The sequence below is a fragment of the Macaca fascicularis genome, chromosome 14, assembly GCF_037993035.2.
Source record: "Macaca fascicularis isolate 582-1 chromosome 14, T2T-MFA8v1.1".
Taxonomy (NCBI): Eukaryota; Metazoa; Chordata; class Mammalia; order Primates; family Cercopithecidae; genus Macaca; species Macaca fascicularis.
The window spans coordinates 123,514,950-123,527,368 of NC_088388.1; the positions used below are offsets into that span (position 1 = coordinate 123,514,950).

Below are 12,419 nucleotides of genomic sequence, written 5' to 3' on the forward strand. Positions count from 1 at the left end.
AGAAAGCAAGGAGATACCTAACAACACTTCTTCCCAAGTGTTGGTGTGCATGTATGTGTCTGTGTATGGAGGTGTGCAATTCAACCTCTCTGTTGCCTTCTCAAGTATTAGGTTGGTGCAAAAGTAAGTGGGGTTTTGGTACTAGCCACTGCAAAAACATACCAAATTGTAAAGACCATAAACACTATGAAGAAACTGCATCAACTAACGGGCAAAATAACCAGCTAGCATCATAATGACAGGATCAAATTCACACATAACAATATTAACCTTAAATGTAAATGGGCTAAATGCCCCAATTGAAAGACACAGACTGGCAAATTGGATAAAGAGTCAAGACCCATCAGTGTGCTGTACTCAGGAGACCCATCTCATGTGCAAAGACACACATAGGCTCAAAATAAAGGAACAGGAGAATATTTACCAAGCAAATGGTAAAGCAAAAAAAAAAGCAGGAGTTGCAATCCTAGTCTCTGATAAAACAGACTTTAAACCAACAAAGATAAAAAGAGACAAGGGTATTACATAATGGTAAAGGGATCAATGCACCAAAAAGAGCTAACTATCCTAAATATATATGCACCCAATACAGGAGCACCTAGATTCATAAAGCAAGTTCTTAGAGACCTACAAAGAGACTTAGACTCCCACACAATAATAGTCGGAGACTTTAACACTCCACTATCAATATTAGATCAATGAGACAGAAAATTAACAAGGATATTCAGGACTTTAACTCAGCTCTGGATCAAGCACACTTAACAGATATCTACAGAACTCTCCACCCCAAATCAACAGAATATACCTTCTTCTTAGCACCACATTGCACTTACTCTAAAATTGACCACATAATTGGTAGTAAAACACTCCTCAGCAAATGCAAAAGAACGGACATTATAACAGTCTTTCAGACCACAGTGCAATCAAATTAGAACTCAGGATTAAGAAATTCACTCAAAACCACACAACTACATGGAAACTGAACAACCTGCTCCTGAATGACTACTGGGTAAACAATGAAATTAAGACAGAAATAAGTTATTTGAAACCAATGAGAACAAAGACACAATGTACCAGAATCTCTGGGACACAGCTAAAGCAGTGTTTAGAGGGAAATTTATAGCACTTAAATGCCCACAGGAGAAAGCGGGAAAGATGTAAAATCGACACCCTAACATCACAATGAAAAGAGCTAGAGAAGCAAGAGCAAATATCAGAAGACAAGAAATAACTAAGATCAGAGCCGAACTGAAGGGGATAGAGACACGAAAAACCCTTCAAAAAATCCATGAATCCAGGATCTGGTTTTTTGAAAAGATTAACAAAATAGACTGATGATGGGTTGATGGTTGCAGCAAACCACTGTGGCACGTGTATACCTATGTAACAAACCTGCATGTTCTGCACGTGTATCCCAGAACTTAAAGTATAATAATAAAAAAAAAAAGTAATTGCAGTTTTGGACCATGAATTTTAAGTGATTATAACTAGGCTCAAACACATTTTTATTAATCAAAATAGAACCATTACAATCAGCACCTTTTTGCCAATAGGAAATAAGTTCATTTATTCCTGTAGTGTAAGAAGCTGTGCTTCGGGATTCGCTGAACTCTTAAAAAGCATTTTCTGCATCCTGCTGGTTGTAGAAGTGTTTTCCCTGCAAAAAGTTGTTGAGATGCTTGAAGAAGTGGTAGCTGGTTTGGCCACAGGTCAGATGAATATGGCGGATGAGGCAAAATTTCATAGACCAATTTGTTCAACTTTTGAAGGGTTGGTTGTGCGACAAGTAGTCAGGCATTGTTGTTGTTGTGGAGAAGAACTGGGTCCTTTCTGTTGACCACTGTCAGCTGCAGGTGTTGCACTTTTCAGTGCCTCATTGATTTGCTAAGCATACTTCTCAGATGTGATGGTTTCACCAGGATTCAGAAAGCCACAATGGATCAGACGGGCCGCAGACCACCAAACGGTGACCATGACTTGTTTTGGTGCTCTGGGAAGTGCTGTGGAGCTTCTTCTGGGCCCAACCATTGAGCTGGATGTTGCCAGCTTTGTATAAAATCTACTTTTCATAGCACATCTCAATCCAAGTGGAGAAATGTTTCATTGTTGTGTAGAACAAGAGAAGACAACACTTCAAAATGATAATTTTTTGATTTTCAGTTGGCTCATGAGGCACCCGCTTATCGAGCTTTTTCACCTTTCCAATTTGCTTCAAATGCCAAGTGGCCATAGAATGGTCAACATTGAGTTCTTCGGCAACTTCTCCTGTAGCTAGGAGAGGATCAGCTTCAATGATTGCTCTCAATTGGTCATTGTCAACTTCCGATGGCCAGACACTACGCTCATGATCTTCAAGACTCTCATTTCCTTTGCAAAACTTTCTTTCTTTCTTTTAAAATTGAGACAGAGTCTTGTTCTGTCACTGGAGTACAGTGGCATGATCTCTGCTCACTGCAACCTCTGCCTCCCAGGTTCAAGCGATTCTCCCACCTCAGCCTCCTGAGTAGCTGGGATTACAGGTATGTGCCACCATGCCCAACTAATTTTTGTATTTTTAGTAGAGAAGGGGTTTCATCATGTTGGCCTGGCTGGTCTCAAACTCCTGACCTCAAGTGATCTGGATGCCTTGGCCTCCCAAAGTGCTGGGATTGCAGGTGTGAGCTGCCACACCTGGCCATCCTTTGCAAAACTTCTTGAACCACCACTGCACTGTATGTTCGCTAGCAGTTCCTGGGCCAAATGCATTCTTGATGTTGCAAGTTGTCTCTGCTGCTTTACAGCCCATTTTGAACTCGAATAAGAAAACTGCTTGCATTTGTTTTTTTGTCTAACATAATTTCCATAGTCTAAAATAAACATAAACAGCAAGAAATAAGTTATTAGCAAAAAAAAGTGAGAAATGCCCATTAAACTGATGTATAACATAACCACATTTATTCAAGCATGTATTCCAACACGAAATGGCAAATTCCAACAATGCAAAAACCATAATTACTTTTGCACTCACCTAATAGTAGCTGTTTTTTGTTCCTTGCCCCTCTGGGTGGAGGTGGGATGGGTTTCCTTCTTGCTATGCAGTTACTCAGTGCTATTGCTAAACCACCTCCTCCCTTTTTCTTAACCTCACCTACAACTTTGAATCTCATGTCACCAGACTATACCATGCTTGGGTTTCCAAGTTATACTTATCCACCAACCTCCAAGCCTTTTCAAGATTGTTGCTTCTGGCTCTCTCCAACATCATTCTTGTTATATTTTTTGGTGATTTCGGTATCCTCATGGATCATCCAATCAATGCTCTGGTGCTCGGTTTCTATCCCTTCTCCAGTGATCTTGTTCTTTAACCTACCTTAGCTTTCCCTTGTTTGGTCATACCATAGACTTTGACAGCACCAATAAGCACAGCCTCTCCATACACTCAGCTCCAAGCATCCTACTCTCAGACCACCACCTCTTATCTTAGCACATTCTTTTGAGTATCCTGTTCTAACAAACCTTAGACCACCACAGGGACCTACAACTTCTTGACTCTACCAACTTTTCACTGTCCCTTACCTTCTACTTCTCATTGTATAACAAATGACCCTCAAATTTAGCATCTTAATACAACAAACATTATCTCACAAAGTTTCTGGTTGGGCGGTCTGGCTCAGGGTCTCTTATGAGGTTGCAGTCAATTGTTGGCTGAGAGCACAGTCTCTGAAGACTTGATTAGGGCTGGAGGGTCTACTTCCAAGTTCATTCACAGGGCTGCTGTCAGAATGTTTCAGTTTCTTGCCATGTGATCCTCTTTATAGAACTGCTAATTATTTACATGACTTCTCTCAGAGCAAGAGATCTGAGAGAGAGGGAGGGAGGGAGGGAGGAAAGGAGAGAGGGAGAGCAAGCAAGTGCATGTGAGCATGTCTCTTATAACCTAACCTCTGTAGTAATACACCACGCCTTCTGCCATATTCTGTTGGTCATGCAGACCAACCTAGGTACAATGTGGGAGGGGACTACACAAAGGTGGGGATCATTAGGGGCCATCTTGGAGGTTGGCTACAATACTATTTTACAGAGAAAACAGAGTAATCAGAAGAGAATTTCCATAAGCTCCTACCACCACATTACCTAATTATCCGTTTCCTGGGTATTCTAACTTTTCTGCTATTATTATAATTAACCATACCTCCTGCTATCTAAGGCCAATCCCTCCACTTGTTCACTAGGTTCCATTTCCTCTATGAGGTTTGTACAAAGACAAATCACCTAACATTTCTCAAAATGTATCCCCATCTTTAAGTGACACATGACTGTAGATCCCCAAATTCTCTCCTATCTCTCCTGCATCATTAGTTTTCTCCTGTCTACTGGTTAATTTCCATCAATAAAAAATATATGCTATGATCTTAAATAACTCTCCAATGATCCTACCTCTACGTTCAGCCACCTCTTTCGCTGTGTCCCTTCACAACAAAACTCATGGAAAGAATTGTCTAAAATTGCTGTCTCCAATTCCTTCTCCTACTCTTTCTTGCCTAGCCCATCAGGCTTTTGCTCTCCAACTGCTCTAAAGACACTGCTCTTTTAAAAGTTATCAATGACTTCCACATGGTCAAATCCAATAGTCAATTTTCAGTCCTTACCTTATTTGATCTGTCAGCAGGATTTAACACAGATGGTCTGCCCTCAATGGAACATTTCTTTTTCACCTGGCTTTCAAGGTATCACACCCTTGTGGTTTTCTTCCTTGGTTTACTGATTAATCCTTCTCAATCTCTTAGCATTCTCCTCCTCTTTTTCTCAGCCTCTGTAATACTGAAATACCCTGGGGCTGTTTTAGGATTTATTCTTTCATCTGTCTCTATTCAACCCCTTGATGAGTCCATCCAGTCTCATGGCTTTCAATCTACAGGCTAACAACTCTTAAATTTGTATTTGCAGCCCACCACTCTTCTCTCAGCTCCCGACACTTTTTCTCATACTATCTTCTTGGATGTTGATTAGATAAATAAAACTTAATCTGCCCCAAACTGAACTCGTGATCTTCCCCTTTCCAAATCTACTCCTTCCACCATCTTCACTATTTCAGTAAATAGTAATTTCATCCTGACAGCTGCTCCGGATGAAGCCCCTAGTTTTCCTTGACATCTCTCCCTCACACAATCCATATCCAAACCTTCACAGACCCTGAAAGTTTTGCCTCCCAAATACCTACAGAATTCAACCACTTATCATCATCTCCACCACCTCCTTGATCCAAGACATTATAATCCCTTATCTGAATTATTGCAATAGCCACCTAATTGGTCTTTACAGTCTATTCTCACTACAGCATTCGGAATTTTTTTTTTTTTTTTAAATTTTAAGTCACATTATGGTGTTCCTTTGCTCCAAACCTTGCCCCAGTGGCTCCCCATCTCAACACCTATGGTGGCTGACGATATTCGATTGGATTGCCTGCTTGACCTACTGTCTCAGCATTCTTCCCCTTTCCCTCTGCTCCAGTCACACTATCCTCCTGACTTTTTCTCAACGAGCCAATGCTCCCACCTTGGGGCGTTTGTACTTGCTGTTGTATCTGGAACGTGTTTATAAAGCCTCCGTTGAAGAGCACAGTGGCCTCTTCTATTATCTCATTTAAGTCTTTGCTGAAAAGTATCGCAGTGCAGCTTTCTCTGGACATTCTAATATTTCATCCTTCCCATTCCCACCCTGCCCGCCACACTCCCTCTCCGCTTTCTTTGCTTTTACTCCACATCACAGACATTTACTTACTCATTGTTTATTCGTTTATTTCCCCTCACTCTATTGTGAATTCCCTGAGCAGGGATATTTGTTTCGTTCATAGCTACGTATCTCCGGTGCTTGGAACAGCACTGGTATATAAAAAGCTCGTAGTAATGTATGTTAACTGAATGAATAAATTACCCTACAGAGATAGTCGAGTGTCTCTGGATTACAGCAGAGCTTGCAGCAGAGAGGGAGACCACTCAAGAGGCCGTGATGTCCAAATACAATAACACGTACGAAACAGCGTTGTAAAATGAGCTGCACAGAGGATGCGAAAAATTTGTCAGCTTAATTTGTCTCCCCAGGAAGCCGTGCCAGGCTCGCCTCCCTCTTTCATTCTTTTCCCGTGGTTCCCTCTACTGGGACCCCTGGCCCGCCCAGTCTGCCAGATCACAGGCCCAACGCATCCCTTTCCGGAGGGATTTAGGAGGTCTTGGCGGTGGTCCAGCAACTACATTCCCACCACGCCTCAGATGGCGCATTACCTAGCTACCGCGCATACCCATACGTTCCCGCCCCCTCAGCCGGGCAGGAAGAGGAAGTGGAGATACCACGGACGCTCAAAACCCCACCTCTCACGCCTTCCCAGCTCCGGGAGGGGACGCGGAGTCCGGAAGGGGCGGGCATAAGGCTACGGAGGGGCGGGACGGAGCAGTCCGCCCCAAAGTGGCGGTTTACTTGAGGCGGTTACCTTAGTACACCGAGTAGACTGAGTCTGTGGCGAATTGCGGGCCGATTCCCGGCCAGTGCCATCTCAGCCGGAGTGGACCTCGGGGCCTCAGAAGCAGACTTTTATCTGGCCCGAGGCTCCCAGCCGTTCAGCGCGTCTTCCCATAACCGGATACCGATTATTGGGACTCTCAGCTGCAGACACAGGTCCCCGCCCCTCCCTCTTTCTCCGGTCTGCTGCTGTCATTCCTCCCTTCCCGCCTCGCTGCGCCCACAGCGGGGCACAGTCATCGTTCTGTCATTCCCATCCTTTCTCTTCCCTCTCATCGCCATTTCTTCCAGAAGGCAACTTAAAAACCTTTCCTTGCCTCTTTATGCTCATTTCTCTTCCCTTCTTTTCTTCCTTTTTCTCTAGAATACTTGTGTTTCCACTCCGTGCCAGGCTTCTGCCTCCAGGGCTTCTCTCCTTTTCATGGGCCTGTGGCTCATGTGTTAGGAGGTTGAACTTTTAATGCAGTCGTTTGAAGATTTTAAGCTTTTTCTTTCTCCTAACCAGGAGTCACAGATGCTGGGAAGTATGGCCCCAAAGAAACCTCGAAATACCACAAGGTTGCCCCTGGCTTTAAACCCCCTGAAGAGCAAGGACGTGTTGGCAGTGCTGGCTGAGAGGAACCAGGCTATAGTACCAGTTGGGGCATGGGTGGAACCTGCCTCACCAGGTAGCTCGGAAATCCCAGCATATGTGAGTGTCAGTTTGATCCAAATATGGTGGGGTTCCCCACCACCGTTTTTATTAGTCTTCTCTAATCCTGGGTGCTTAAAGATGAACAGTCCGAGGATGCTGTTTCTATTCTGCCATAAATAGTTTATGTTCTTGCATCAGGATTATAGAACAAACAAGTATTTGCCAAAACTTGACTGCAGCTTTAGTTGGCATAATCAAATGCTTATTACTCACCTACTATAATATATAGAACATAATCTACATGGAACAGGTTATATAGATATATATCTGTATATCAGTTTATGTCAGACTCTTGATTGCTTGCTCTGCCCAAGACATAGGCACTATACATCTTCCAGACACTGCAACTTAGTATGGATGATAGTTGGCATACTTTAAGTAACATTAATTGGTTGCTTAAGGTTTATGATAAATTTTCTAATGAGGATTCAGGCAAAATGGAGTAATAGAATAAAGGAGAAAGAGATGAACTTTGGTAATCTGAAAAAGTCTAACTAGAAATTCCACGGTTTCTAATGGTCTTTCACCAGACTGTGCCCCATAGCTATTTGTTCAAATTTAACTTGGCACTTACCACATTGTGTTATAGTAGATTGTTTATATATCTTTTCCTTATGCAGTGTGAGCTCCTTGAGCATAGAGAACAAATCTCATTTATCATCACATTCCCACTTTTATCTTAAATACTGCCTAATATAGACACTCATGAAATATTTATGAAAGGCACAAAATGTCATCTGTATGTGTAGACAAGGTGCTGAACATGGATGAAAAAAGGATAAGGTATGTTCCCTCAGTGTACTTGATCTCAGAGGAGAAATGAGACATGTTTAAATGTTAAAGCAATGCAATATACTATATTCATTCATTTTATTTATGTTTGCACATATGTATGTATATTCATTGATTTATTTCTACCCTGCCTATTTCCAAAAAGGATTTTAAGAGTCTAGGTGGTATATCTATACAAGTTCTAAGAATATAATGCTTAATCAAGAAGCTATGACATTGGGTTGATGTGACCCAGGAAAGTGTAATGAATAATTTGATCGGAGAAGGGAAGGGAAAGATTCTCCTATTAAGGAGAATGAGGAGAGTAAAAAGTAAGCAAGGTTGAGGATTCTAAGGGTAGATTAGATCGATTGGAGTGGAAAGTTTAGTAGGAGAATGGTCATTGACAGGATTATGGAAAATAGGGATGGTGGAGTACCATAGGAAATTTTGGAGAAGGAATTGACTTTTTAAAATATTTACAGGTGAATGTCATGATCAACCAGTGTTTTGATTAGATTAATTGCTTCAAAGGTTTTGAAGGATAGGGAGTGATTGGATCCTGGGGATAAATTAGAATATAATTATAACAATTTACGCATGGAGTATAGCATCAAAACTTTGTTGGGGTAAGAAATAGAGAAGAAAAGCCTTGAAAAAGGATGGTTGAAGTGCTTGAGCCACGAGTTTTAGGCTGCAGTGAGCTATGATCATGCTACTGCACTCTAGCCTGGGAAACAATGAGACCCCATCTCTGGAAAAAAAAAAAGTGGAATGAGAAGGGATGAATGCAAGAAACACCCCACAAGTCTCGATAAGATTTGGTATAAAGATATTTTGGTATTTAAGTTGTTGACACCTTTTTAATTGCTCAAGTTACATCTGTATAATATCAGTAGTGTATCAAACTTTTTCTATGTTAAGAAGTATTGAATATCGTATTCACACACATTAACTCAAAATATTAAAGTCTTGGAACATGGATAAACACATCTCCTTTTCCTGATTTAAAAATTTCTGATCAGTTCCAGCCAAAGGGAGTTTGATCAAGCATCTGATAGAACTCCTTATAGCTTTAGCATATCTAGTGTGGGTATCCACCCTTATTAATGGATATAGCTCTCTCAGCTCAAAATAAATGCTGAATAGTTACTTCTAAAGCTTGGCCCTTAGATCATGTCTGTTCTAAAGGGGAACTTCTACTCATTTTTCTCCCCAAAATTTCAGGAGGCCATCAGGATTCCTAAAAATGTCATAGCTTTAGACTACCTCCCCCCAATAATTATTAATAAATTAGCATCAAAAGACACTGCTGTTCTATCATCATATATGGGATTGCATTGTTTTATAATTTGTTCTGGTTAGCTTTTGCTGTGTAACCAGCCACCCCAGAACTTAGTGGTATAAAGCAAATAATACTATGTATCAGGAATTTGAGCAGGGTACAGTAGTAATGGCTTGTCTCTGCTCCATAGTGTCTGGGGCCTTAGCTGGGGCTCAAATAACTGGACATGTCTGAGTCACCTTGACTATTTTCTAGCTATTGGTTGGAGCTAGAAAATAATCAAGCTGTCCCAGTCATGTGGCATCTGCTGGGCTGTAATGTCCAAGATGGCTTTCTTATTCATATAGCTGACACTTGGGCTAGGATAACTAGAATGTCTGGGTGCTGGCTAGATACATTTCTCTTTTCGCATGGGCTTCTCTATTTGACTAACTTGGGCTTCCTCACAGCATGGTAATCTCAGGGTAGTATGAATTTTTATATGGTGCTGACTTCCTTCAGAATGAGCACTCTAAGAACCCTGGTGGAAGTTTCTTTATGACCTGACTTGTAATCTTGTGGAGTAAAAGAGGAGCAGAGAAAATGGAGGTAAAAGAAAGAGGCTGAATGGCTTAAACTTGTCTGGGCCTTGAGTTAAGCTGAATCAGTTGTTCAGGCTTCATTATGTATATATCTCTCCACTGGAATTTTTCTACCTAATTGTTCTTTGACAGTTGTACACTCTACTAGAATAGTTTATGGGATAGACACCTTGGAAATTTTAACTTAAATTGAAATTTGAATGCATTTGATTTTGAGAATTTAATGACAGCCTGTAAAATGATCAGAGGCACCCTTCAGAGTTAGAAGTCAGAATCACTGAGTTACAAGGAATAGGTAGGAGATATGATGATGATTTTATTTAATTTGAAAATTCCTAGTGAAAGAGAGACATATGCAGTCTAGAGTAAAGCAGTGTAGAGAGGAACATAATTGTTGGAGTCAGAAACTTCTAGTTCTGCTACTAGTTAGCTATATTAAAATTACTTTATCTTCCTGAACCCCAGTTTCCTCATCTGTAACATAAGGGATAAGAATACCTACTACCAAAGGTGGTTTTGAGAATAGAGTGCTACAATGTAGTTAAAATACTTGTCACGTAATAGATCCATAATAATGATAAGTGCTGTTATGATGATGACTATGATGATTATTATTCAAAGCACTTAGAGGAGATAAATGCAGATCAAGAACTCAAGTGGGATAAAGTGTTCCAGATTATTTAGAACAAGCTTGTCCAACATGCGGCCATGGGCCACATGTGGCCCAGGATGGCTTTGAATGCGACCCAACGTAAATTAATAAATTTTCTTAAAACACTATGCATTTTTTTGTGATTTTTAAAGTTTATTTGTATGTTTTAGTTCATCAGCTACTGTTAGTGTTAATGTATTTTGTGTGACAGTTCTTTGAACATGGCCCAGGGAAGCCAAAAGATTGGACACCCCTGGTTTAGAATATGTTTTGGAATTCAGCAATTATATAAATATATATTGATTACCCTTATAGTCAAGGCTCTCTACTACATGCCGTAGGGGAAATAAAGGAGAATTGAATACATATCCTGTCCTCAAAGAGTTCATAATCTAGTAGGGAAGTCAAGAAGTACTATACTCAGTTAACATTGGTGAAATGAGAAGTGTTATAGCATAAGAGGGTTTAGAGGAAGAAAGTATTGTGGAAGGTACTGGGGAGTGGGTATTAAATGGTTGTGAAAACTGAGTAAGCCTTTACTAGGTGGAGATGAAAGGAAGGGCATGCTAGGTTAAAAATGGAGCATAATGCCGAATATGAAGATATTTTACAACATGACATACTTGCTGAGTGGTAAGTAACCTGGTGTGTCTTGACTATTTACTCCATTTTAGAAAGTGTGTAACATATGGTAGGTTTTATTTGGTTCATTAAGATTTAATGAGACATCATTAGTTCCAGTTCAATAAAAAATTTAAGATTTGATTTGAGTACTCATACATTCCAATTTTTTTGTACAGAATGGAATTATTTTTTTTCAGGATTGTATCCTTATCCTGACTGTTCTGTGTTTAAAACAGCCCTAATGGACAAAACTGCTGACATTTAAGTTCATTTTCTATCTTTCGTCTTTAAAGACATCAGCATATTTGATTGAAAAAGAACTAAAGGAACAGCTAAGAAGAAAACAAGAAGCTTTGAAACATTTTCAGAAGCAAGTTAAATACCGAGTAAATCAACAAATTAGGTTGAGAAAAAAGCAGCAGCTTCAGAAGTCTCATGAAAGAGTAAGTTCAAAAGTGAGCCTGAGTAAAGACTGAATGGAAAATATGTATGTTATGAGATAAGCTATTAGGCAGTAACAGAATTACTTTCCTTTGATTACATGCCTAATATAATCTGATGAACTAGTGAGGACAATAGACTTTTTTTGTAGAGAAATAATGTTTTATTCCTGTGTTCTGACTCCATTTTTTACTTTTACCAAGTAGTTAAAAGCAATGTCAGAAGTTTGGGTTCAGACTTGAGTTTGAATTCTGGCTTTGCCACTTAATAGCTATTGACTTTCGGGTAATTACTTTACTTCACTGATTGTAGTTTCTTCATCCATAAAATAAGGATATGATACTTCTCTCATAGGACTGCGTGAGAGTTAGATGAGATAACCTAAATTATTAGCACATGGGAGGTGCCTGGTAAATGTTCATTCCTCTGCCAGCTAAAGCCTCTCCCCTACCCCCCACCCCAATTTAAAATCTCTTGAACTGCTTTAGAGGCATTATTTGATTGCCCTGGATTGGGGTAGAATGTTACTCTCCCCCTTTCTTTCTTTGTGTAGGCAGAAAAAGAAGGCTCTGTAGCCATGCAGTCTTCAGCAGCACGCTTAACTTCCAAAAGGACAAGTGTTTTTCCAAGCAATTTGAATGCTGCTATTGGAAGTTCTAGGTTACCTCCTTCCCTGATGCCTGGGGATGGAATAGAGGATGAAGAGAATCAGAACGAATTATTCCAACAACAAGCCCAGGCTGTAAGTACCTGTTCATTTTATTTTATGTCTATGATATTTTCCCCATCCCCTAAACTATAAATACGACATCTGGGGTATGAGGTAGGGATTAAGAGTTAGCACACTCAGCTTCACTTTTTATAATCACCTCTTAT

The 12,419-nt window shown here is 40.3% G+C and overlaps 1 protein-coding gene and 1 long non-coding RNA gene across 6 annotated transcripts in view; one reads left to right on the top strand and one right to left on the bottom strand.

The window, feature by feature from the left end:
- Positions 1-2,814: 2,814 nt before the first annotated feature.
- Positions 2,815-4,768, bottom strand: LOC135967158 (uncharacterized). Its single transcript, XR_010581061.2, has 2 exons — positions 4,629-4,768; positions 2,815-2,846 (listed from the first exon to the last, which is right to left on the bottom strand). It is a non-coding gene; the product is annotated as an uncharacterized lncRNA (long non-coding RNA).
- A 1,660-nt stretch (positions 4,769-6,428) lies between these two features.
- The window catches only part of CCDC15 (coiled-coil domain containing 15), a 98,775-nt gene continuing 92,784 nt past the window's right edge, over positions 6,429-12,419 (top strand). For all 5 annotated transcript variants that reach the window (XM_045370802.3, XM_065529181.2, XM_065529180.2 and 2 more), the window contains exons 1-4: positions 6,429-6,651; positions 7,001-7,186; positions 11,396-11,545; positions 12,097-12,285. In XM_045370802.3, coding sequence (XP_045226737.2) covers positions 7,010-7,186; positions 11,396-11,545; positions 12,097-12,285 — 516 coding nt within the window. In that variant the 5' untranslated portion in view covers positions 6,429-6,651; positions 7,001-7,009. The remainder of the gene's footprint in view (positions 6,652-7,000; positions 7,187-11,395; positions 11,546-12,096; positions 12,286-12,419) is intronic.